This window comes from Nannobrachium achirus (genome assembly GCF_963921795.1).
Source record: "Nannobrachium achirus genome assembly, chromosome: 23".
In the NCBI taxonomy this organism is placed as follows: domain Eukaryota; kingdom Metazoa; phylum Chordata; class Actinopteri; order Myctophiformes; family Myctophidae; genus Nannobrachium; species Nannobrachium achirus.
The window spans coordinates 25,161,453-25,188,872 of record NC_137830.1 but is presented as its reverse complement, the minus strand read 5'-3'; the positions used below and the strand labels follow the sequence as shown (position 1 = coordinate 25,188,872).

General features: G+C 42.9%; 1 protein-coding gene across 1 annotated transcript in view; it reads left to right on the top strand.

Moving 5' to 3' along the window:
- The window catches only part of gnptab (N-acetylglucosamine-1-phosphate transferase subunits alpha and beta), a 38,146-nt gene extending 10,897 nt beyond the window's left edge, over positions 1–27,249 (top strand). The window contains exons 6-22 of the mRNA XM_080754569.1: positions 171–235; positions 505–639; positions 7,081–7,242; positions 8,022–8,201; positions 9,045–9,215; positions 11,681–11,804; positions 14,271–14,483; positions 15,445–15,686; positions 16,324–17,169; positions 17,311–17,510; positions 17,787–18,006; positions 18,874–18,987; positions 19,459–19,544; positions 21,026–21,124; positions 21,641–21,808; positions 22,793–22,883; positions 24,219–27,249. Of these exons, the coding sequence (XP_080610695.1) occupies positions 171–235; positions 505–639; positions 7,081–7,242; positions 8,022–8,201; positions 9,045–9,215; positions 11,681–11,804; positions 14,271–14,483; positions 15,445–15,686; positions 16,324–17,169; positions 17,311–17,510; positions 17,787–18,006; positions 18,874–18,987; positions 19,459–19,544; positions 21,026–21,124; positions 21,641–21,808; positions 22,793–22,883; positions 24,219–24,290 (3,188 nt within the window). The 3' untranslated portion in view covers positions 24,291–27,249. The remainder of the gene's footprint in view (positions 1–170; positions 236–504; positions 640–7,080; positions 7,243–8,021; positions 8,202–9,044; positions 9,216–11,680; positions 11,805–14,270; positions 14,484–15,444; positions 15,687–16,323; positions 17,170–17,310; positions 17,511–17,786; positions 18,007–18,873; positions 18,988–19,458; positions 19,545–21,025; positions 21,125–21,640; positions 21,809–22,792; positions 22,884–24,218) is intronic.
- The last annotated feature ends 171 nt before the right edge of the window (positions 27,250–27,420 follow it).

Here is a 27,420-nt window from a genome sequence, read left to right as displayed (position 1 = left end):
TTATAAATAAAATGTATTATTATTATTATTATTATTAAGGGTATACAGTATATACTGTATATACAGTATATACTGTTGGTGTTTGCCAGCGGTCCCCTGTTGTTGAATCATCACTGAAGTTATATCAAAATCCCTGACTTGTTACTTAACGTAACTTTTATATTTTTCAGCTGACAAAGCATATAAAGATGTGTCAAGGGAAGATCTGAAACGTACTGTCTCCCGATGTTACTTGGTGAGTTATTATCGCTGTCACTTAATTTCAGCTACTACATGAGGGCTGCTGCTAGTAAACAGGGCTTGTGCTGATCATATTTTTTCCTAGCCTTATCTTATCTTTGTTATTGCTGTTGATGTTGCATGAGTTTATTTACCGTATGAGTGAGTGACAGATAAACCGCCTTAATTCTCAAAGTAGTTAACAGTAGCTGAGTGGGTACAGATGCTGGGAATCAGACATTTGAATGTCACCCTGCACTGACATCATGCTGTTGTTTGTTGAAGACCACAGACAAAGACTCCCCAGGCCTGGTACGGATGCAGACGCTGGCCTATCTGAGTGGCTTCCCAGCATCCTTCAAGGAGACGGAGCAGCTCCGAGTCAAACTGCCCTCACCCATCACCAGTAGGATCAAACAGGTGAGCTGGTCTCCACGTCACACTGTTTTTTTTTTTCTTCTCTATTGCACAATCATTTCAAACATTGAGACGTCATGCACACATTCAAGTTGCATACAGTAAGCCTTTCTCAACAGATTGCCAAACCCATTGTTTGTGGAGCGAGCTTGTTTCAGTTCACTCAATGTCCTGCGTATGAGGCTTGTGTTTGAATATGGCTATTGAATTCATTGGATTTCTTGGATTCCTTTGGGAATCGGTGACCAGCAGGCCGAAATGCATTCATTTCATGCCTGCTTCTGCAGCACATTAAAGGCTTGAGTGTGGATTGTTCTTTTGACAGGTTCCACCTTTGGCAACGCTGTTGGGTGTAACAGTAGGAAACGGTCTGCATGTAAACAAAAAAGACAATAAAGGAACAGTGTGATGAATGAAGTCTACAAATGTACTATTAATAGCTAAATATATAAGAAGAACTAAGAAAAACTATAATTATAGAAACACTAAAAACACAAGTTGTGACAGATTGTTGATAAATATCCTCTGGCGAAAAGGAGGCATGCTTTGAAAATAGATTGAATTCTTTAGTAGATGTCCACTGGAATTTGATTTTGAATTCCAGGTCACTTACCAAACACCAGGGGGCAGAGTTGCACATCCAATGAATGTCTTTGTTTTGTTTTTTTTTATAATTCAAATGTTTTTTATTTTTTCTTCTTAATACAAATTGTTAATGTGTCCTTAGTTTACATAGCCAAACATAAATAAACAAATGCTAATTTCTGTTCTTAATCTTACCTAAACATTTTATTAAAGTCCACAACTAAGTTAACACAAGATGTCATCGTTAGAGTATCCTACCATGGCACTGTTATGGATACAGCATTATACAGAGGGATATGTCTCTTTTTAATCAGATAAGTGTGTCTTTTTATACATCAGACCCATTTTGAGAACACCTGAATTTAATGCGATAAATTACCCACACTACTCCTTACTCTGGTGTTTTTTTGTTTGTTAAAGGGCCCCATGTTTGGCCCCTGGCTTCGGCAGCCGGCTGCTTGTATGTCTAATAATTTTCTCTAATCAGAACTCTGGCCGGGTATTTTGAGAAGGAGGAATGCCAGTTAACAAGCAGGGATCGCTCCCCCAGTTAATCTAAGACAACAAGACTGCTCACTCACACACCATCACACACAGTGGAGTGTGTGCACGCCTCTTCATCTCTCATCTTCAAATGCTAAAGTCCCGGGGGGTGATTAAACTCTGAGAGTGTTCAAATCTATCGCGAGGCGTTGTGAGCATGTAGATCTGCTATTTTCACAATAGAACCATGTTATACCAAATGTAATGTAGCACTGTAATATTGGATCATTCCGTCCTTGACAATAAGCAATCCTACTGTTTGAATGCAGTACAGACGCACACATGGAGCAAAAATAATGATAGAAAAAAATACAAAGGATTTCTTTTTTTCGACTTTCGACTTTCTCTGGTGGGAGTTGACTTGTGTAATGAAGTCGACTTGTTGACTTTTTTGTTAATGCCCTAGTGTCTATAGGTCAGCCATCATGGGTGCAGTGTGATGGTTAGAGATTAGGCGTGTAACCTTAGAGCCACAGGAGAGGGTGGTTAACATTAGAACAACTGTTTGGCATGGCGCCAGCTAGCGCAACAAAAGGTCACCAGGATTTTATTGACATTCCCTACACCAGGGGTTCCCAAACTTTTTTGTCTCAGGGCACCCCATAATTTTATTTTTTTTATAATCACATTTTTTATTGAGTTTACACAAAAATGTGTGACAGAAAAGTATTAATATATATAATATACAAACTACAATAAAACAAAATAAAGACATCAAACGGAAACGAGAACAAAAAAATAAAAAATAAAATACAAACAAAAACCAAAATACGGGCAAACAGCACAATACAATATTCATACAGTTATACATACTTATCCATACACAGTCAATTATTCAGAGTGGTATATAAATATTTTTTTTAATCCGAGGCACCCCTACATTATAATTTTCACTCCTAGCACCTTTTATTTATAGCATATATTTATGTTGTTGTCGGGTGGAAACATTGTATGTACCAAAAGCGTTCGTTTTGTATTTATCATCTATAAAATGTACTAAACTAGTGAAAACAGCAGATCTACAAGCACACAACGCCTCGCATCGATTCGCGAGGCGTTGTGTGCTTGTAGATCGGCTGTTTTCACTAGTTTTGTGCGACAGTCTTGTATGATGAAGCAGGGCTTTGCTTTACCAAAAGACGTACACATTTGAAACTAGGAGATACAAGGTTTCTGCCCGACAGTGACGATATTTTAGTGATTAAGGAAAACGTTGAGATAATAGCCATTTTGGTTAGAACTGACTGAAAATAACTTTGTACTTCAAGTTTAACACTTATGTTGCTATGATTTTTTCTCTTCAATGTCCCACGTTGCCATGGTTACCATAGACTTCCATGTAATTGCGCAATTGTGTAAAAAGTGCACGCCCATGCCTAGATGATGCACCACGTGTGTGCGCACTGTTCACAGCTTTCAAACAAAAAAATCCGCTTGGAAATCCGTTCAGGCATTCATGATTTATCAGCCATTATGTTTTCTTCAGATGTAAACAAACATGGCTGCCATGTTTGAAAGAATGGGTTGGTATGGGGGTTAAACATGCAATTTCGCGATCGCGATCATGCCTAATACATTTCTGGAGGTCCAAAAAAAAAATTGAAACATTTTTTTTTTTTTTTTTTTTTTTTTTTTTTTAAACGTTTTCAAAAACGGCCCAAACTCGGGAAACTCTGGGTTGGCACAGCGTTGGTACCAATACAAACTCGGGAAACTCGGGGTTGGCACCAGATGTGTTAAAATGATACTAAATATGTTTTCAAGTGTCCAAATAAATTCCAAATATTATCAAATGATCTTGCGGCACCCCTGGACTGCCGTCACGGCAACCCAGGGTGTCCCGTCACCCACTTTGAAAACCCCTGCCCTACACAGTCCTACTCCACCCTTTTACTTCCAGGTCAACTAAACAACCGATCTCTTTTATTTTTCTATTGCGAAAATAGATGATCTACAAAGTTAGTGTGAGGCGTTGTGTACATCAGCAGTTTTAGCTATGATTACACCGTGGCTCTGCACTGCGGGAGTCCAGCTATCTATGAGAGGAGCAAAAGTTACAAAGACGTACAGGTTAACACATTAAGACCTGAGGCAGATTATACAAATGCCTTCTAAATCTTGTAGTTCTCTCACACTTTTTTGTAATTGAAAATTATTCAACACTTTCAGGAGTTTTCAAAAATGTAAAAAATCTAAAATAAATCAGATGTATAAGCTGTACAAGCACTGTGTGCTTTTAATGGGTTAAATGTGCAGGCCTTCACTCATTTGTGTGTGGCGCTCACACCTGCCTTGCTCGGGGGCTTAGTCTTGAGACTATGTGAGATGTAGAGCGGGCTGGGGTGGGGGTGGTGACAGTTAATGGAGTCATGGGTTATTGTGAGGACTGAGGAGAGGGTAGGTAGAGACGGGATGGGCTGTATATGACGGTCAGCAGTACAGTATATGACATCAGCTAGAGGCTCCAGGAACTGTGTGTGTGTGTGTGTGTGTGTGTGTGTGTGTGTGTGTGTGTGTGTGTGTGTGTGTGTGTGTGTGTGTGTGTGTGTGTGTGTGTGTGTGTGTGTGTGTGTGTGTGTGTGTGTGTGTGTGTGTGTGTGTGTGTGTGTGTGTGTGTGTGTGTGTGTGTGTGTGTGTGTGTGTGTGTCACAGTTAGTTTGAGATTCAGTTAGATTGAGAACGGGAGCGCTCGTTTTTGGGCACAAGGTGGAGCAGGCGGTGCCTCCTTCGGGGAACTACAGTAGGAATAATTTGACTGAGGTTAGGGTTAGGTTTAGGCACAGTTTTACTGAGGTTAGGTTTAGGCATAGTTTTACTGAGGTTAGGGTTAGGTTTAGGCATAGTTTTATTGAGGTTAGGTTTAGGCATAGTAGCATTCACCAGGTTAGCATTCACCAGCGTGGGACTAATGCATGGGCTTCTTCCACATCTAGGTGAACTAAAACAAGTGCCCTAACCCTAACCCTCTAACTGGTTCCTCAAACTAACATATGCTGTACATACACACACACTCACTCACTCACTCACACACACACACACACACACACACACACACACACACACACACACACACACACACACACAGGTTTGGGAACCCCCTTGCTATACAGTAATGATATCGACCCAAATGACTAGAGAACTTAATACGTTCACCTCAGAGACGATGATGGAGCGAGGTATTGAGGATTTGCACAGCTCTCCAGTCATGGTATGTAGGACAGCAGAGAGTGATTTATAAGCTGCTGGGTGTGAGATGGTGTCCAGATGCCACCTGCGCTGCCAGGCTGCCAACCCCACTGACTGATGAATGCTGACAGGCACTTGATGCTGGTACAGGTTCCCCTTTCCCTGTAAAACTATATAAATACATATGATTGTTTTGCACCTCCTTTGTGACTGACTGTAAATGTGAAGTGCACACTGCCCAATAAAGGGAGGTGTAATAAGGGAAGTGTAATAAATATTTTCATGTTAATAAAATGCCTTACTAGGCAGCACTGACTCACTATGTTAGCCAGGATGATACTATAAAAAAAGATGGCTGTCAATATTAATGCTTGCGCTGACCATAGCGGTAAAGTTGCCACCTAAGCATGTCCCATAAGAGCGATGGTGGGGCAATGCCAGGGTAGCATGCACACACATCCTAAAATGTACACCGTCTACGCACGCACGCACGCACACACACACACACACACACACACACACTCTGAGCTAATGCCATGCATGCCTCCTTTAAGACCAGAGAGAGAACCTCCTCCATAGTCACCCCCAAGGCCCAAAGGGATGACATCACAGAATGTTCTGCAAGAGCGTACACACACACACACACACACACACACACACACACACACACACACACACACACACACACACACAGTCACACACGCACAGAGGTATAAAGGGCTCGGTATGGGTGGTATGCAGGGGTGATGAGTCTGATGACTCTACAGAATTTAGGCGGTGGCTTTGATCAAGGCAAACTGAACTTGAACTTGACTTACAATAGACTTCAGGAGTCTGGTCGTTGCCTTCTATTGTCTCCCTGTATCCATAACAAGCCCACTGCTCATTGTTAAAGCTTGTACTGAAATAAGCAAATTCTTGATTATTTTAAAGTGCTAAAGTGTATTTCTCTTTTTTCATGTTGCCATGATAAATAGCAGCATTTTATATCATTGTCTCCACCAGCCGAAGGCATGGGGGAGTCCGTCCGTCCGTGCGTGCGTGCGTGCGTGCGTGCGTCCGTGTGTCCTCGCAGTTTGTTACCACCTAATCTCAGTCGCCGTTGGCCCGGTCGCTGCCAAAATGAGCGCACACACTCCCTGGATGCCAATTCATTTTTCAAATGGGCCTGTTTTAGTGCCACGATGAGGCCAATGTTCGCAAAACACATTTCTGTACACTACTCTTACAGATTTTGTCCAAAAATCCTACAAATCGGTAGGCAGTATCTCGACAGTCATGTGATCAACATGGATCTGTCCGATTTTGCATATTCCATCCTGATTGGCTAAGATTGGCTTCCAAAGTTTGTAGGATTGAGCCGTTTTGAACAAAATGCCTCAAATCACAAACGCAAAGTGCAGTTATCATGAAATTGCACACACGCGTTCCCACTAGGCCGAGGAAGAAATGCCACTTCAAATTTTTGAAATCAGCCTCATGGTGGCGCTATAACAGGCCAATTTGTGGTTTTACCTATAACTCCACCGATCAGTTTCAAACTTTGTAAGCACACTCCCTAGAGGCCAAGGAAAAACCTTTGCCCTGCATTTTTCATATCTGCCTTTTATAGCGCCACCAGGAGGCTGACTTTTGTAAAAAACAAATTATTCCTATTATTCCTTGAGATTTTATCCAAAAATCATGCACATCACTACACAGTATCTCTATAGTCATGTGATCAAGTCCGATCCGTCTGATATTTCATATTCCATCCTAATTGGCTAATATTGACTTCCAAAGTTTGCAGGATTGCTCAGTTTTTGAACAAAATGCCTCAAATCATCAACGCAGCTTGCGATTAGCGTGAAATTTGCCACACATATTCCCACTAGGTCAAGGAACAAATGCTACCTTTTTCACATTGGCCTGTTATAGCGCCACCAGCAGGTAGACTTTAGCAAAACACATTTTTGGAACACAATGCCTCATATCATCCATGCAGCTTCCGACTGCCATGAAAGGTCTAAGATTGGCCTATTATAACACCTGTGAGACCAGTGCTCGGAAGAGCACTGCTTCTAGTTTTTGATTGGAGCCAGACTGATATATCAGTTTGGCTGATATGTTTGTTTTTTGTTTATGTACCAGTTTGAGTTCTACTCGGAGGCCAGCATCGCTCTGCTCCACCTGAACACCCCCCAGGACTTCAGTGAGCTCAGCCAACAGGCCAGAAAGAACCTAACTCTGGATGGGAAAGAGCTGACCATCAGCCCTGGATACCTGTTCTGGGACCTCACTGCCATCTCACAGGTTATTATAACTCCCTAACTCACTGTTAGTACAACAGCAAGACCTTATAAGTCAGATGTTCTGAAATAGAATAACATTTTATCAAATTGACGGATCAAAGCATGGGTAACCGGTGGTCTAGGACTCTCCAACATCAGGACCGGAATCAGACCCAATAATCTGGTATTTGGTGGTGACTACACAATTCACCTGCAGTGCTACAAGGACGTTTGTAGCATGAAAGGCCTTACAGTAACTGAGGCAGTGTTGAGAGCCATTGAGACAGTTTATTCATACTGTAAAGAATTACACCCCCTTTCCAATCCTAGGGAACGTCCTGTCTTTAACCTGGGAAAACGACATCAATCATGTCAGAAACGACACATCTAGCAAGTCCATAAGATACTTTCTTTTACCCACTTGAATCCTAGAAACCCTATTCTGGGGGAAACGTTCACAGAAAAGGGCAGATATTTATACAAGCTCTCGCCGCATTGCGTTGTGATGGAGGGGTTGTGATGGAGGGGTTGTGGGCTTGTGGATCGACTATTTTCGGTGAAGAGATTTGGCGCAGATGGGAAATAGTGCAGCCCTAATAAAGTGGCAACCCCGGTCAACTAAGTACAGTATTATTAGTATAGAGGGTTTAAGTGGTATTAACAGCTGAGGTGTCCCTGCAAGCACAGAATGTAGAAAGTAAACCTTCCTATAAGACCACCGCAACCTGACCTCTTTAACAAGGATCAGGTGTGGCGTAAACAGCGGCCCTTCCTGCATGCTTTGTGTGTTCCACTCTCTAGTCCAAACAGGACGAGGACGTCTCCGCCAGCCGCTTTGAAGATAACGAGGAGCTCCGCTATTCGCTGCGTTCCATCGAGAGACACGCCCCCTGGGTGCGACACATCTTCATCGTGACCAACGGGCAGATTCCCTCCTGGCTCAACCTGGACAACTCCAGGGTCACTGTCGTCGCACACCAGGTACGATTATGCCAGTCAACTTTTTGGATTTCAGGGTCCAACGTAACTCTCACAGCGGTTTTAAATTTGTCATGGCGAAAAATGTTTGTCGACGACCTTTTTTCAGTGGCAAAAACTAAGCCATGATGACAAATGATAAAACTAAGACTAAATATATTGACAATTTTGTCAACAAATAAAAACTAGAGTAAAATGTTAGGGAGGGACTAGTGGAGAAGAGATCGAGTAGAATTCTCTTTTTTTTTTTTGCTCGGCTGAAAATGGCAGATCTACAAGCTCACAACACTTAGCGCTGTTACACGTTGTGAACTTTTAGATCAGCTATTTTCAGCATGCAATCGAGTATAAAATCAGGGCCTGCCAACATATGTTTGCTGACAACATTTACTGTAGATTTGGTCAACTAAAATCATATGATATTCAGTCAAACTAAAACTAGAACCAAAACATTTCAGAACTAAAATCTGACTAAAATTAAATTAAAAAGTATTCAAAAGACTATGACTAAATCTAAATCAAAATGTGCTGTCAAAATGAACACTGCAGACCAGTAAGGCTCCCTTTGTCATATCTGCCATGTTCCTGTCATCTGCCTTGAAGAAGGGCAGGGGGCACCTGTCAGCAGGGAGTGTTGGGCGGGAGGAGTAGTCAGTAGGATACAAAAGTAGTGACAACACAGAAATGTGTGTTGGTAGGAATGAATTGGCATAACGACTAAATTGGGGAGGGAAAAAAGGGGGTAAAAAATGATTGGCTACTCTAAATTCTTTGGGGAAGGAAATTAAAAGAAAAGAAGAAAAAAGGTGACAGTCCTAATATGAGACGAATATGTTTCCTTGGCAGGACATCTTCCTGAACCACAGTCACCTGCCAACGTTCAGCTCCCCTGCCATAGAGACACACATCCACCGCATCCCAGGCCTGTCCCAGAAGTTCATCTACCTCAACGATGACGTCATGTTCGGCAAGGACGTCTGGCCCGACGACTTCTTCAGCCATTCAAAAGGACAGAAGGTGTGACCCCCTCCCCTACATTGTATGCATCTAAGGCTGCAACTATCGGTTATTTATTAACTATATACTATTACTTCTATGAATCAAATTCATTAAATTCATTCCTTAAGCAAGCAGTTCAATGGTAAAAATGACAGAACTTGCGCAGGAAACCGGCTTCAAATTTGGGGTAGAAGAGGAAAGTTACTGTTACATCAAGGGAACTGATCTTTTCAGAAACCATCTTAACAACTGAACTTTCAGTTTTATTATTGTGTCGAATAACACGTTGTCTCAAGACATTTATAGAGCAGAGCTCCGCTGTTTCCCACCTTCGGAATAACTATAGAACCAGACTCGACAGTGGGCGGTCATCTGTCTTGACTGTGTTGGATTGAATGTGTGAGAGAGAGAGGGAGCCACAGAGATGGACAACAACAACAACAACAATAAAAGTAGTCTACAACGGTGGTTCTCAACCTGTGGGTTGGGACCCCCAGGGGGGTCCCCAAATAATTTTGGGGGGTCCCCACTTGACGTGCAAGATTGTTTTCCCACTCAACAGTAAACAAACCAACATAAAGCTTACGTGTTTAAGCGTATATGCACATTTCTAAAGTGACAATTTAAGGACTTTTTAATACTTCTAAAATGACAAATTAAACATTGGCCAAATTGTCAAATATTAGAGGCAAAAATTGTGAAAATAGCCGATCTACATGCTCACAACGCCTCGCAACGCGAGGCTTTGTGAGCATGTAGATCTGCTATTTTCACAATAGAACCATGTTATACAAAATGTATGCCTCAACTCTTAGTGCTCGACAGAGTGAGAGGTCCCCAGTTAAAATATGATTATTTTGGGGGTTGCGGCCTGTAAAGGTTGAGAACCACTAATGACAACAATAACTACACCCTCCAGAAAAACGCGATTATGCGATCGCAGAATTTCCCGCAATAATCAATAAATGCCGCTGATTATGCGGGGGCTCGCATGATTTCACAATCCCTGCATATTCACCGCATAATCGCATATTTCGCATATTTCCGCGGAAAATATGCGAAATATGCGGGCATCGCTTGATTTCACAATCCCCGCACTTTTTCGCATAAAAGTATAGTCATGCTTCACCGTTCAATCACGTTCAGACACAAAACAGAAGCAAAACAATGATGCGCTGAGAAACACGTGGCTCGTCCTCTCTCTCTCTGTGTGTGTGTGTGTGTGTGTGTGTGTGTGTGTGTGTGTGTGTGTGTGTGTGTGTGTGTGTGTGTGTGTGTGTGTGTGTGTGTGTGTGTGTGTGTGTGTGTGTGTGTGTGTGTGTGTGCCATGCGATTGCGTGCACGCTGCACCGTGAGAACTGCAGGCAGACAGAGAGAGAGATGCAGGCATAATGTAGGCTATACGGTATGAGCGTTGGCCCTCGCCAACGTGACGCTAGAATAACACACTCTTCCTCGGTCCTCAAACTTCAAGAAACGACAAATTAAAGTTTTTCCTACTTGTTTTGAGGTCTCCATTGTACTCCGTTTGAAACGTTGTGTCGTTGCCGTTCAAAGCAAACGAGCAACTCTCCGAAAAAAAGTAGCACGCAGTATTCCATGGATGGATAGGAACAGCAATTGAATGCATAACATTTTAATCCCTTAAATCCCTTTAGAGAGAGCAAAACCACATAAATAAACCAGAGTTTTGCTTTAGCAGTGAGCTGTATCCTTAGCAATCGCATAGGCCATAGGGTAATTATTTTTGCCTTGATGTAGCCCATTAAGGTAATTAAATTGCAGATATTTGACAGAGGTTTGCTTTTTTGCCTTGAAAATAATGAAAGGCAGTCAAAAAAGTCTGTTTTGCATTTCTCAATTCACTCAAGGACCCTTAAATTCGTGTTTTGACTACTTTGATGACTACTTAGTGATGTTGTGAGCTTGTAGATTGTCTATTTCCAAATAGCCAGTGTACTGTATATTAAAGTGGTTTAATTAATAGTTATCAATTTTTATTATAATATGTATATATACTGTACATAGGCTATAAATATGTTTTTTAAGTTCCCGCATATTTCGCATAATTTCGCATTTAATCGCAACTTTCACAAGTTCCCGCATATTTCGCATAGTTTCGCATTGTCATCGCATAAATTCACACAAAAACCCTGCATAATTCACCGCATAATCAAGGATTTTTGCCCGCAAAATCAAGGATTTTAGCCCGCATAATCAAGGATTTTTGCCCGCGTTTTTCTGGAGGGTCTAAATAACAGTAATAGCAGCTATAATAACAGTCCACCGTCGTATTCCATGGAAACCCTTGATCCGCAGCCAGGGGCCCACAACCCCGACCCATGGGAACCTGTGAAACTAGAAAGAACAAAAACTACAAGAAGAATGAAATAAGGCTCTGTCTGTCTGTAACGGTTTGGTTCTACAAGGCAAGGGGATATTATGGTTCGGCTAATAGCCCGGTGTCATCCCTCCCTGTGTAGGTGTACCTCACCTGGCCCGTTCCCAACTGTGCAGAGGGCTGTCCTGGATCCTGGATCAAAGACGGCTACTGTGACAAGGCCTGCAACAACTCTGCCTGTGACTGGGATGGAGGAGACTGCCTGGGTGAGTAGGGCTGTCACAATTATTACATAATCGTCTAATCGTGATTATTTGACATTATCGCAATTATTTTGTCATAATCGTGAGTGTTGAAAAATTTCAGAAATAGTGGAAATAGCAGATCTCTACAAGCTCACAACGCGTCGCATCGCGACGCGTTGTGAGCTTGTAGATCGGCTATTTCCACTATCAATGTTATTTTTTAAGTAGTAAGTTGTCAAATATGTCATTAATTTCTTTGTGTATTTAGGTTTTGTGTCATATCTGCCATGTGCAACTTCAAAGCCTAAAAGCCAAACAGAAATGTAATTGTCAATGACAAAAACACAATTAAATCGTTAATCGCCAATTATTTGAGTGAAAATTAATCGTCATGTAAAATGTCATATCGTGACAGCCCTATGGGTGAGCAGGGAATGGCTACCCCTTGTTCCTCTGCTGGGGATCCCGTCTAAATCTGTGTTTCTCAAAACATTTTCTTGTCAAGGACCTCCAAATTGATATGCATTTGGCTTCAGGCCCCCATTTGAAAACATGTTGTGCCAGGAATCTTGTAGATGTTCTATTTTTGAGTAGTCAAGAAAATTGATAATTGGACGTAAGTGTTTAAATTGTTTTACTGATGTACCGAGATGTACCGATACAAACCTTTCCTTCCCGATACCGTTTCCCATAAGGTGTATATTGGTTGATAGCGAGTACCGATACCAGTGTGTAATTAAAAATAAATCAAAGTGAAGTCCAGGGACCCTCAGGGTTCCTTGAGGGGTATCCAAATGGACCCTTACAGGTCTGTACCTCTTAGAGTGTTCAAATGTTCATTTGTACACTCACAGTTATGGGGGGTCCTTGAAATTAAGCTGTTTGAGAACCACTGATCCAGGAATGAATACAAATTCCATTCATAATTCTGCAGCTACAAATTAGTAAAATAATAATTAAGTAAGAGTATAAAACAGGAGTGCAGGAGTCAACTGAAGCATTCAAAATACAAAATAATTGATTACAGTGAATGAAAATGACATATCATCACGTGATGAATGACATGGTATGGGAATGGCCTAGGACCCCCGGGTGTCTCCGGAAGCCACTTTGAGATGCCTAGTGTATATTTTATACTTTGTAAGACAAGCCATGGCTCTGGACATGTACAGTATACTCAATACAATGACAAGCATGCTGTCCCCATGGCAACGGCGTGAGCAGCTATAAATGTCTGGAGGTACAGTATGAGTCAAGTAGCCCACATCCTGTCCCATGTTCCAAATTACATCAGTGAGTCACACAATCTGCCTCCAAACTCAACGGCACGTCACGGATGAGACCGCAAATGTAGGCATATTGGAGAAAATGTCCATTGATAAATCAACACCTAACACCAACTATTACATAATTTCATCATGTCCATAATTTGAGACACATCCCAGTGGGGGGGAAAAAAGCATTCGCTCTTTCGTGACAAGGATGTATTTGGCCGTGGACCCCCATCTGAAAATGTTTTGTGCCAGGGACCCCCCAGAAGAGAAGATTTGTTTTAAAAAAGAAAAAAAAATCAAAAGTATTCAAAACAGTTTCAGGATTTTCCAAAAATGTTCAAAAATAGCATCCAAAAGCTTGTAGATCTCCGATTTTGAATAGCCAACGCTAAAATCTCAAATGACACAGACGCTTTCCCAGTTGTAATGGGTTAACCCATTTAGGCCTAGAATTATTTAATGCTTTAACTATTGAAAAGTAGCAGATAAACAAGATTTTTGTAGTATATATCTTTTAAAAAGCAAACATTTGTATCTCGAATATTTGCTTCTGGGGGATCTCTGATACAATATTTTGATGATGGGGGGTCCATGACCAAACACATGTAATTTTGGGGGTCCTTGGCATGAAACATTTTGAGAACCACTGACACAAACAACAATACAAGGATTTAGAAGACACTTATAGAATCGGGTCAATATATAAGTTACAAAAATACAAATTTTCAAGATCTTTCAAGATCTTTCTGCCGTGCTGTGAGCTTGTATATCTGCTATTTTTTGAGCGGTGGTCACAACGCTCCTATACGTGGCCGTGTGTGTGGGTATGTATGTCTGTCTGTCTCCGTGTCCGTAGCCTGCAGTAACCTTTTCTGACCACACATGTTAAGGGAGGGGCGCTGTTGCACACACACACACACACACACACACACACACACACACCACCGCTCGGTTCACACGAGTGTGATTTTTAATAGTTAAAGCATAAAATATTGCGTAATAATGGGTTCAGGCCTAAATGGGTTTTTAAAGAGTGACTTTAAGAGCTGTTTCACTCTACAATGCAAGTAAGAGAGGAGACTATTTTTGGATTATTAATCTCCATTTGGACTAGTTCCATCATGGCAAGGTAATTGCACAACCCAAACCTCTACCAAAGTGTCATAGTGCTTCAAAGGTTCATACGTTAACATTCCACTCTTGACCACTGCAGGTGCTGGGGCTAACGGCAGGTTTGCAGGTGGTGTTGGCGGAGCGGGTGGAGCGGGGGTCCAGCCGTGGCAGTTTGCTGGAGGTCTGGGGGGAGGTCTAGGCGGCGTGTCTTACTGCAACCAAGGCTGCGCCAACTCCTGGCTGGCAGACAAGTTCTGTGATCAGGCCTGCAACGTGCTCTCCTGTGGTTTTGATGTCGGGGACTGTGGCCAAGGTGAGTTGAAAGCAAAAACGAAATAAAAATAGAAACAAGGCTTTACGAAAAGCCGATTTGTGTGCTTGCAAAACCATAACACACACACACACACACACACACACACACACACACACACACACACACACACACACACACACACACACACACACATACATCATAGAGCCTTTGCCATTTTATTTCATTATGGTAAACCTAGTATTTTGGGTGGGTTTGATAAAGGTAGATTTTTTAATAATGACGTGTGTAGGTCAAAGGAAGATCAAAGCTCAATAAGGGGAATAATCGCGCCACACACTGTCTGAAAATGCCTTTATTTAAAAAAAGAAATAAAGACCATCTTTGCACGTTTCAGGCGGCGTGTAGGATTTTTCCCCCTTTTTGAGTTGGATATGAAATCTGTCTTCTAAATGATACAGTATATGTTTTGTTGATGTATTCCTTTTTTCCTGACCTTTTTAGTTTCACATCTAACACATACTCGTATAACAATAAATAATTCAACACTAAATACTAAACTAAATAATAAAATTATCCATTTCAAAAACTGAACTAGAAATTAGAAAACTGTATTATAGTCATTATTTTAGAATATGATGGGTAGCTGTTGTTAATGTTAAATTGTGCTAATATGGTGCTTGCCAAAACATAGGACGCAGAGTCTTGAATGTGTTATTGTAACGTCTTTAATTTTCTTCCTGGGACATGGCGTAGTGATAATAGCACGGACGTGCAGAGAATGTTAGAGAGGCAGGGGCTGAAATATCTAAAAGGGCCTTTTGGTGAAAATATTGAAAATAGCAGGCCTCCAAGCTCACAACGCGTCGGCTATTCTCACTACTTGCATTCATGGTCTGGAGAGGGCACCTTTTTACAGAGGGATAAAAGGGCAGGGCTCAAGCCCCCTTTAATGTCTATGTGTGCACGTGGCTGAATAACAGTGAGGTCTCCACCCTTGTAGATCACTTTGGCGAGCTTCACCGCGTGACCCTGATGAGAAACCAGACGGCGTACGTCCTCCCGCTGGGGGAGACCAGGCCTTACTTCAGCTTTGCCCGAGTGGCTCGCCGGGTGTCCGAGGCGCACGTGAGCGACAACCTGGCCGTGCGCCACACCTCCGTGGCCAACAAGTGGAAGACCATCCACCTGCTGCTCTACCCGGGCCAGAATGCCACACAGGTCCTCTACAATGTCACCTTCCAGGTGGGGCCCTGCCACCAGCATGGCATTTTTAGTTGAATTGACCATGAAATTGATCATTTTAACACTTAAGTTGCAATCAATTAAATCTCTTTGAAGGTCCAAGATGCCATGGTCTCCATAGACTTCCATGTAATTCATAGTGCACGGATCATGCCTAGATCATGCACCACGTGTGTGCACGCTGTTCACTTAAAGGGGGTCTGTCACCTAAAGAATCATCTTAAAAAACAAGTTAATATTTTTATGATGTCATTGTGGGGATGCGCAATTATAAGCCAGTCAAATTAATTGTCTGTATAGCCTGACTGTATGACTACTTACTGTACTGGTCAGCTGTTGTTGGGGGGCGTGGGGCAGATTACACTATGAGCTTCAGACTGTTTCAGACCGTTTTCAGAGAAGCTCATGTCACAGTGTAATCTGCCCCTCAACGTCTTTAGGTGACAGTACCTCTTTAAGTACAGTACTTACAGTAAGTAAATGTACTTAGTTACTTTACGCCACTGGAAAAAGTCAACAGATGAATTCACGCAAATGAATGTAAAAGTTCTGACAATAATGCAAAACAAAAGTGGTTATCTCAAAAAGTCACGATCAGGCGATTCTTATATAATAATTGTGATAAACTTACTTCCAGGGCGAGGATGACCTGGAGTTCGTCATGAGCTTCACCGTAGCCGTGGACACACGACTTGTTCCTCAAGCTGGTAACGTCACTCAAACAGCCAGCAAGGACGGTCACAAAGAACCCGAGACCACCCCCACCCCAGAGCCCGCCTTCCCTTTCTCGGACATCCCCGAGGACAGAAGGGGCCCCAAGGTGCTACGGAGGCACCCTGGGGAGCCTGAGGTGTCCGTGGAAGTGCCTGCGGTCAACCTCACACTCTTACCGGCGGCGGTGAGTAATGAGCTTCAACGGTTGGAAGAGAAGCTTCTTATCGGCGACATTACCGCGAAGGGTTATAACCTCACCAAGGCAGCGCTGCTAGCACCGTACAAAACGCTGGCTCTGTCCCCGCCGAACCAGCACGCTGTGGATCCACAGCCAGCCGCCCAGGGCCATGCCAAAGTCCAAGATAGGCCATATAAAGACCTGGAACCAGAGCAACTGCTGCCAAAACCCACAGAGCCTCTGGACATCATCCAGAAAGGAGAGGATGATCAAAAGGAAAAGAAAGAAAATAAATCCTCGGTGGAGCGAGACAAACTGAAAACCGCTGCGACTCCCGTCCCGGTGCCGATCGATGATGATCCTCGCCAGCGACCGGGGGACACCCCTTCATCTCTCAGGGCTCTTCTGGACAAGTCGCTCTCCTCCTCCTCCAAGCTGCTGAACACTCTGGTGAACAAAGTCAAAAGCGCGGAGAGCAAGGCAGACGGGGGGCCGAGGGCCCCGGTGGGCAGGAGACTCCATCACTACACCACAGCAGACAGAGGCTTCCTGCCCTGGGAGAGAAGGAAATACTTTCAGGACCTGCTTGAGGTGAGTCCTGGAATTAACCACAGGAAGCCTCATCGGGCCTCATGCTCAAAACTCTTCTTCAACTTCTGCTCTGCTCCTAACCTCCTTTGCTTTCTATTCATGTCCTTGCTTTTTTGTTGTTGTCTCATCATGACATCAAAGGAAGAGGAGCGGCTGCAGACACAGCTGCTGTATGAGAGCGACAGTGCCTCCGCTGGGCGGAGGCTGCAGGACACTTTCGCAGACTCGCTGCGCTACGTCAACAAACTGCTCAACGGACAGTTTGGATTCACTTCCCGAAAGGTCCCCGCCCACATGCCCCACATGATTGACAGACTCATCATGCAGGAGCTGCAGGACATGTGAGTCACTGACCCCTGATCAGCTACTAGCAGTGCTGGAAGAAGTACTCATTAAGTAAAAGTAGCAATACCACAATGTAGAAATACTCTGTTACTAGTCAAAGTAGTACTAAGTAAGTAGCCTCAAGCCATGTGGACCATAGGCCAGGAGCCTACCACCTGTTTCTGTAGCGTGACTCGAATTGATTTACAAACTTGATTTATATAAAGCACTTTGAATTGCCGTGTGTTGAAATGTGCTTATACAAATACACTTGCCTTTCTTGTCTTCCTCAGGTTCCCGGAGGAGTTTGACAAGACGTCGGCTCATGCCGTGCGTCACCCCGAGGACATGCAGTTCGCCTTCTCCTACTTCTACTTCCTGATGAGCGCCGTGCAGCAGCACAACGTCTCCCAGGTGTTTGACGACATCGACACCGACCACTCGGGCGTCCTGTCTGACCGCGAGATTCGCACGCTCGCCACCAGAATCCATGAGCTGCCCCTTAGCCTCCAGGTACGGTTAGACCCATCGAAGGAGAGATCTCTGTTACTGAACAATACAAGCAATTAATGCCATCACAATATAGAGCTATTTAACACTTATTTGTACCTCCAAAATATCACTTGCATCCCATTTAACCCTGCAAGACCCGAATTAATTTCTACTGGCCAATTTTTTTTTTTTAATCAGGTGGTGTTGTAGGAGTCCTAATCACAGGAAAATGTAATGTTAAAAAATGTATAATGTTTTTGTAAGATTTTATAGCCATAAATCATAAATCATGCTCTAATTTGCATTTTGGGGATATTTTTCACAACACATGTAATGTACATGTTCTAGACATTCTAATGATCACGAAAAAAATATTACAGGCATTTTACTCATGTTTTTGTGAGGAATAGCTTCAGTTAAAAAGTGAGATGTTGTTCGTCCAGACACTGGAATTTCAACTTCTCTGGGAGGTGTGAATGTCACTCTCTGTGGGGGGTATTCATATGCAAATATCGTGGCCAATGGCATTGTAATACTAAACAATAGGATTTAATGGTGATGTTAAAAAAGCAACGCTGGGCCTTGCAGGGTTAACCCATTTAGACTTGGAAATAGTTTTCCAACTGTTTTTAAAATAATAATAAAAAAGGAACGGTTTTGGACATAGATCCTAGCAGAAGCTTCTCCACTTCCTTGTTTATGGAACGATAGCTTGGATATCCAGTGCGTTGATCCGTTTGGGAGGACAGTACGCAGGCTTCACACCATCAAAACATCTGCCAAGTAGCCTCGAGTACGCACCCGAGACCACAGTGTGAATCCGCCTTTAGAATCAGCCTCAGGTCTAAATGGGTTGATTATTAGATTGTGTGTGTTATTGAATTCCAGGACCTGACAGGTCTGGAGCAGATGTTGATCAACTGTTCCAAGACTCTTCCCACCAATCTGACACAGCTGCATCTCATCAGCCCAACGCACGAGGCCTACTACGACCCCAGCATGGTCAGTTAACACTGAAGTTATATTATTAGTCATGTTTTTAACTTAAAGCTGCACTATATTACTTTTCTCTTCTACCCCGGATTTGAACCCGGTTTCCTGGGCAAGTGCTGATATTTTTATCACTGAGCTAATAGAGCCGGCCTGCTTGCCCAGGGGATAAATTGAATCTTGACCATCAGGTCAAAATTCATGTCTGATCCTATGTCTAGGACATGACCTTTTAGTTTTTAAGTTATATTGGATTAACATTCTACCATACAGATTGGACAAAATTACATTTTATTGATAAAAATAAAAGTTACAAAGTTACATATATTATTACGTTAGAACACAAATTTCTTTTAAATAAGTAGTTAAATAGACAAGTTCTGTTTGTTTGTTTGTTTGTTTGGTCGTTGGATAATTAAAGTTAAATGTTCTTTTCATATATTGAAGTTTGATATATACCTAATTTTAAATTTGAATCCACAGCCTCCAGTGACAAAGGGTCTGGTACTCCACTGCAAGCCCATCACTGAACGCATCCACAAGGCTTTCCGAGACCAGAACAAGTACAAGTATGTCCGTCGAGCACTGACGTTCACCATGCGATGCGAGAGTATGGTCTAGCCAACACCTACTAGGGACTCCTGAATGCTGCCCTCCACACCCAAGGGTCTTGAGCTCTACAGTGTTGTTAGCTAAGTTGCACTTGTCACACCGCACTGCATCTACGTAGGTGGTGCACTTCTTGCCTTTCCTAGGTTGGCTCCCATAGAGTCTGTTTGCTTGCCAATGCCATTTGTTCTGGGTGCCTGGCGCAGTGCCCTGCCAGCCTCATCCTTCTCTCTCTGACTTTGTCTTTGACTCGAGGTAGGTCCCCGTAGGTGTGTGAGGTCCACATTTCTGATGAGGTCCGTCCATGTGACAGCTAGTGCCATTTGTAGCATTCTTGTGTAGACTCCAGGGGCCAGTTGCACCACCAGAACGTAGGTTCTGCCCTAAGTTAGGGAGTAAAGTCCTTACTAGAGGCTTAGTAACTACTAGTTAGTTTGTAACTAAGTGAGTTACTAACAGTTTGCACCACGACTGCTTAAGGCATAACGTAACTAGTAATGCGTAGACTGTTCCTAAAGTAATGTATAGTCGCATAAAATGACGTCATAGCTCCCGAATCCAATGAAAACGAACTGTTTCTAGTAAGGAAGCAAAGCTTGTATCGTCTTTTGTCAACAGAGACCTCCGTCTCTCCACTGGCATGTACACAAGTCGCTGATATGCGTGCACAGGGCGAGCGCATCCCTGCGCAGCGCACTGCCCTGCAAACGGATTGTATCACAAATTATATTGGCCTCATACATTTTCGCAGGGCAACGCATATTTGGTGACACAGGGGAAGAGAGCGCACCGTTCAATTTGCTGTTGTGCTGTATATGCAGTGGTTGAAAAGTACTCGAATGAATAAAAAAAGTATCAATCCTGCAATATAGAAATACTCTTAATAGCAGACACATCGTGAGCTTGTAGATCGGCTATTTATTAATGTATGTTTTAAACAGATGGGTCGTTTCATTGTTGAATTAATTAAATAGCCGATATAATGCTGTCTGCCACGTTAGTAGTGTAGTTGCTCTACTCCCAGTCTCCCATAGAGATAGGTTACTTAGTAAGGACTTAGTGCTGCCCAAAGGCTGGTGTAAATATTTAGTAGTTACTTAGAGATACGTTAGAGTGGTGCAACAGCTGAAATTTTAGTAATGCGTAAGTCTTGACTTAGGCTACGTTTGAACTTAGTGGGAGGTGGTGCAACCCCGCCCATGGCCCTTTCCTGTTGTGCTGTGAGGGTCCATGTCTCAGCCCCATACAGCAGTACTGACTCCCCTCTACAGTAGCTACGAACAGATGCCTCCTGAGGTCTTCTCCCATGTCTGATTTCCTGACATTCACATCTCACATCTGTTCCAGCTGTTCTGGGACAGACGTGTTATGTTGTGTGATATCATAACTGGACGATAACTCCATATGTGGAGCTAACATGCTTTATTTCTGGTCGATCGAGGTTTGAGATCATGGGCGAGGAAGAGATCGCATTCAAGATGGTGCGGACCAACGTCTCCCATGTGGTGGGCCAGCTAGATGACATCAGGAAGAATCCCAGGTGAGGATCAGGGTTATTACCGTTAAAGCTGCACTATTTAACTTTCCTGTTCTATCTTGTTCTTTAACCCGGTTCTCCTCCGCAAGTGCAGAGTCGTGTTCTTTTTACCGTTTATTTGATAGAGCCTGCCTGCTTGCTATGGAGAGATTTTGACCTTCTGGTCACAATTTGTGTCAAGAAACAAGATCATGTCAAAGGTTGTGTCCAACCTACTGTAGGTCTCAATAGAAGTGCCGGGAGACCAAATACAACCACCCCAGTTGTAAATGTTATATGGTATTGACATACTCTACCATACAGTATACATTGGCCAAAATAACATTTTATTTACTAAAGGAAATTACATTATAGAGCTCTAACTAAAACGAAATAACAAACATATTACGTGCCGATTTTTAACCTAAGACTACGTTTTCTGATTTGTTAGTTTGTGTATTATAAATGTTCGTGTCGTCGTGCGTAAGGAATGTCATGAAACACTTAAAAATCGGACAACTGCATTATTTTCTCCTGCAGGAAGTTCATCTGCCTGAATGACAACATAGATCACACTCATAAAGACGCAGCCACGGTGAAGGCCGTGCTCAGAGACTTCTATGAGTCCATGTTCCCCCTGGCCTCCCAGTTTGAGCTGCCCAGGGAGTACCGCAACCGCTTCCTGCACATGGACGAACTGCATGAATGGTAGGATACCAAGACAACTTCAGGAAAAGAAAAGAGGAGCTCGTCAAAGAGTAGTTCAATAATTCAGAGGTTGACGCTAAGGTCTCAGAGGCACTTGCCTGTCGGGCAAGTACAGATCATGTTCTACTTGCCCAAAGGTCATGCCCACTTGCCCGAAAAGTAAATCGTCCATTATAAAATGATAGGTGAATTTGTTATTACAGCTCAATTTAACATTTCTTTTTTTTTGTCTGTGTGACTCAATTTTTATACAAATACATACGTAGATATGATTGTTTAGACAGATATATTGTGTTGTGTTTATACATTTTAGACGGTTGCGTCCCCTCTCAGACAAGCACTTGCCCGGTCGGGCAACCTGAAAGCAAACTTCACTTGCCCGAAAGTTTTATTTACCTGCTGGGGGCAGGTGGGCAAGCCTTAGTGTCAACGCCTGAGTTCAATAATATACTTGTCTTGGGTGCTTGGTTCGGGCAAACAATGAACTTAGAACAAGGACACCAGCACTCACTTTAGAACAAATTCTTCATGTTTATTTAAGGTTTCCCCCCAGCAGCAGCAAACAAGTGGATGTTTTCGGCTCAATAGGCCTTCCTCAGCGTGTAACTCACGCTGAGGAATGACTTGACCTACATGACTGAATGGTAGGGATAAGACAAAACATCGATTGTGTTCCAGCTTGGATAAATTGAACTAACACAGTATGCACGTTAAGTTCCTATTTATTGGTATCTCTTATATTATCATTAAATCTTAGTGTTTTGACAATTATTTGGGGGCCCACTCGCGATGACCTCGTCCCCCGGCCCACAAATTGCGAACCACTGGCATGCTGCCATTCCTTCTGGTGGCATCTGTCAAATGTTGATGCGGTGCCAGCCCATAATGCCTCACTCCATTTCCTCACCCCCATCGGAAACCTTTCTCATGTCGATTGTTGTCTTTTGTCGCCCTATTTAAAGCGTGTGTGTGTGTGTGTTGTAGGCGTGTGTATCGAGACAAGCTGAAGTTCTGGACACACTGTGTCCTTGTGACGCTTGTCATCTTCACAGTCATCTCCTTCTTCGCTGAACAGGTCAGTGTTGTTCTTTCTCTCTCTCGCACACACACACACACACACACACACACACACACACACACACACACACTCTTTCTCTCTGACCATTATCTTGTTTCCATGGTTGTGACCCAGAGTATTCTGGAATGTGTAACACACTTTTCACCAGACTCCTGTCATTGTGTTGTGAGGACGCATCTTCTATTCTCACTAACTTATTATTATTCATTTAAGCTGATAGTGGGGTGCTCTCTCCCGATTGGACGAAATTAGCAACCCACCTGAAAATGCATTTAGTTTTTTTATTAAAGAGACTGAGAAATGGGGAGACCCCTATAACTATCTGAATATAAAGCTTTTACTTTTTAACATTACTTACAAGCTTATATGTGACTTTTTAACAAATAAAAATAGATGTTTTAACCAAAAATATCACTTGCACTGTTTTTAAGATTTTTCCAAAATATCAGATCTACAAGCTCATTGTGCGGCACAAAGTGAAGCTCTCACCAACTTAACGGAATACCTTCTGGTCTTTGTGTTGCACAAGAGACGCTGGCCAGGATTCGATTCGAGTCTTCTCCCCTGGCGGTACGGGTGGGAGTGCATGCCAATAAGAGGTGTACACTTTTCCTGTGTGATTACGGCACCCTTCAACCTTCCTGTGATTAACAACTCGACACACGCATAAACACCATCCAGGAGGTTACGACGGGTGCCATGTCTGTTGTACTTGGCCCAGGTTTGAGCCGTTTGAGGCCGCTGACCTAATCTAAGATGTATTCTTGGTGTCCAGTTCCTCCTAGTCCTTAGTGAATCTGAAGAGAGATTAACAGTTGGAAAGACCTTTGGAGGGAGACCCCCTTCTTCCATTGTTGCCCTAGGGGACCTCTGTCCCCATCGTGGCATGTGTGTGACCTGTAATGACAGCCAAAGTAGCTTCACACACACACACACACACACACACACACTGTGGCATCAGATTGCTGGCAGACATCTTGATAAGGACGTTTATCGATGAATATGTTAAATCACTGCGGGAAGATGAAAAGTATCGCATGCTGATGCAAGTTGAGGGGCAAACGCTACCATCTCGGTATGCAGATCAGTGCCTCTCAACATTTTCATCGAGGACCCCCAAATTGATATGCGTTTGGCATTTCACAACGTGTCGCGATGCGACGCATTGTGAGCTTGTAGATCTGCTAAGTGTTTGAAACTATATTAACATTTCTCAACATGGAAACGATTATGACGATTATACAAAATAATTGCGATTACCTCAAATTATTGCGATTAGACGATTATGTAATAATTGTGACAGCCCTAGATGTCATTTCCTGTCTCCCTCAGCTGATCGTGCTGAAGCGCAAGCTGTTCCCCCGGCGCAGGATCAGCAAGGAGAGCAACTCTGAGCGTGTGTGAAGAAAGAGTGGAAACTCCTCCTTCATCCTCTCCTGGTCTGCAACCTTACCTCCACCAACGCTCTCCATCCTCTTCCCCCCTCCCCCCCCCCCCCCCCCCCCCCGTCCGCTGCCCCTGCTCCCGGTTACCCCCGTTCCTCATGGGTGGAGGGGACAGACTAGGGGGAACCGTCCCGAGTGGGTGACGAGTCCAGACTCGGGACGTTGAACGTTGAACGTCCTCGTGGTTGAAGCGGCCCGTCTGCGCGGACGAGCTCTGGCCAGGCGTGAAGGGGAGCGGACCGCTGGACTACTGGACCGCCCAATGTCGCAGACATGTGACAAAGGCAGCCACAAAGCCTGTCACTACCCCTCCACTCCTCTGGGGGCGCTAGAGACTGGCATATGAGATGTGCGCATACACACACACTACACAGGACCTTTGCCATCATGAACCATTTCAGCCATTGTGTGAGTGTGTGCGGGTGTTACTATAATTGCGAGGTTGGGATGTCAGCACAACTGTAGTATAATGAGACATTATGAGGACAATTTTCTGCTACCTCACAAGAAAATGTTTGTCTGTAATATATAATAGCAAATCTAGGGGACGAGATAGTTAAACTGATAAGATGTCCACAAATTAATAAATACAACACCTTCCTAAACTGCTGATATCCTCACAAGTATAGTAATACAAATGTGTGTGTGTGTGTGTGTGCGTGCGTGCGAGAAAAACGTATGTCTGGTGTTTCAGAACTGAAATGTGGTACGGTAGGTACAGCGTCTAATGAGAAAACACAATAAGAATGAATCTACGGCCATCTTAAAACCACTTGAATCCTAGCGTCCCTATACTGCATATTCTGGGGTGGACCTTCAGCAAAAATATATGATCTACAGCATGACGCTTGTGGATCGGCTAGAGATTTGGTGTAGAGGGAAATACTAGCGGACCCAGTATTGAGCCCTGGGGGACCCCAGGCTGCTAAGAATATAGGGTTTAAGTGGTTAAGCCTAATTTAAGCTTCTATAGTAGGATGAGTCCGTAGCTTGAAGATCGGCGTTTGTAGGCAAGTGAAATGGGGTGCAAATTAAGCTTTACATGTTTTACTTTGTTATAGGGAAGGGAAAAAAACATAGGAATTGTATATATATAAACTAAATCGATAAAGTGCCTTTTTTGTAAGATTTTGAAATGTTTTGATTGTTCCCACAAAGCATTCCTGCACACCCATACATCCCTTTTTACATTGGAATCGTCTTTTAAAAAAACAACGGCCTCACAGACATTGTCTTAACACATGTCATATGACCAGGTTTCATGATACACCACGGGAACGAGTGGGATTAAGTGTAATGATATGAGCTTAATTAATGTGGTTGGGGAAAGGTTTTAAATCTATGAATGTTTGACATTGTATTTCCCAGTCGCCTGTGTGTCCCCATGGGACCCGCGAGTCTTCCATAGTGTCTGAAATTCAGACCCACCCTCTCTGACCCACCCACCCACTCTCAGCATGCTTAAATTATTTTGATTGTATTGTTCATGATGAGCCATGTGACCAGTTGTGATGCATTTCAGATGAATGGCATGGAATGTTAATTTAGACTGTTCTACCGTTCTGTCCTTTTTTTTATGACTCCATACTTCTAAAGGCTGATTTATACTTGTAGTCAGGGGATATTAATAAAACCTGGGAATACATTTGTTACCAAACGATTTCTTCATCTTCACCAATGTGTTCGTAAAGGTGTCTAGTAACATATCTAACAAAGATTGAAATTCAAAATCCCTAGGAGAATCTTTGACAGCTGGGGTAATTCTGGGTCTCATTCACTTACTATACACTATACTATAAAGGCAAAAATGTACTCCCAAAAATATGCTTTCAGTAGCATGTGAGGGGTCTAACTATGTGCTTTTAATTATTCTAAATCCATTGCAAGCATTTGTTTTGCAAAATAAAACATTCACAGCCCCAAAAAACAATGGTTTAGTGATGAGTCATCACTTTTCACAGTTTGTGGGGTCCATTTTTAGCCTAAGGAATGTTTTTCGTGCAAAGAAATGCTTACAGTGGATTCAGAATAATTAAAAACACCCAGTTAGACCCCTCACATCCCACTTAAAGCCTATTTTTTATAGTAATTTTTCCCTTATAGTATAGTGTATATTAAGTGAATGAGACCCATAATTACCCCATGTCAAAGGATTCTCCTAGGGATTTTGACGAATTTATTCCCAGCTTTGACAGGTATTCTGATAATATTGTCTGACTATTGGTTGTGCGCCTCTTGTCACGCACAGAAAATTGTGAGCTTGTAGATCGGCCATTTTCAGTGCGCAAAACGGGCATGCAGCAAAGTCTAAATCAAGCCTTTAAGGCCTGTGATTTGGTCGTCTTGAGGTTACTTGTTTGGCAAAACATTCAAACTGAGGCTATACAGTATTAAAGAGTTTAGCTGCTGCTGCACAAGTGAAATAATGTAATGCGATGCAAGAAGAACCCCTCCTCACAAAGATATTGTTGCTGTCGGGCAGAAACCTTGTATCTCTCCATATTTAAATGTTCTGTTTTTCGTGTCGCAGATAAGTAGCAAGAATAACCGATCTACACTTTGACGTTGTGTGGGCTTGTCGTTTTTGAACATTTTTGAAATATTCTTTAGAGAGAAAGTGGCTGTCTGTGGGTTTCATGAATATGGAACCAATGGAAAGTATTAACTAGAACTGACTGACCAAACAATAACTACATTGGATCCATAGGAACACAGGTACATTTCCTGAAGAGTATTGGACATAACTAGGTTTCTAGCCTACTGCAACGATGTGTTTCACATGGGAGCCCGCCCATGCTCCCTCCCTCACACCTATAGCCCTAACCCCAGTCCAAGCTGAGGGCCACACACAGGGCTGACACTTGTCACGCATGACCATTGAGTAACACATTGGATGTCTGTGGAATGGATTCCCCTGGGATGTGTCAAATTCAGGGTGAATTGTTTTCACACTGAAATAAAAAAGAAAATGGGATTTAGTTCAGGTTTCACTGGTCGTTTCTTTCTTTTTCTTTTAAGTGGTCTTCATATTATTTTAAGTGGTCTTCATATCAAGGTCCATTAATTATTGGGCATTTGAGCCACAGACC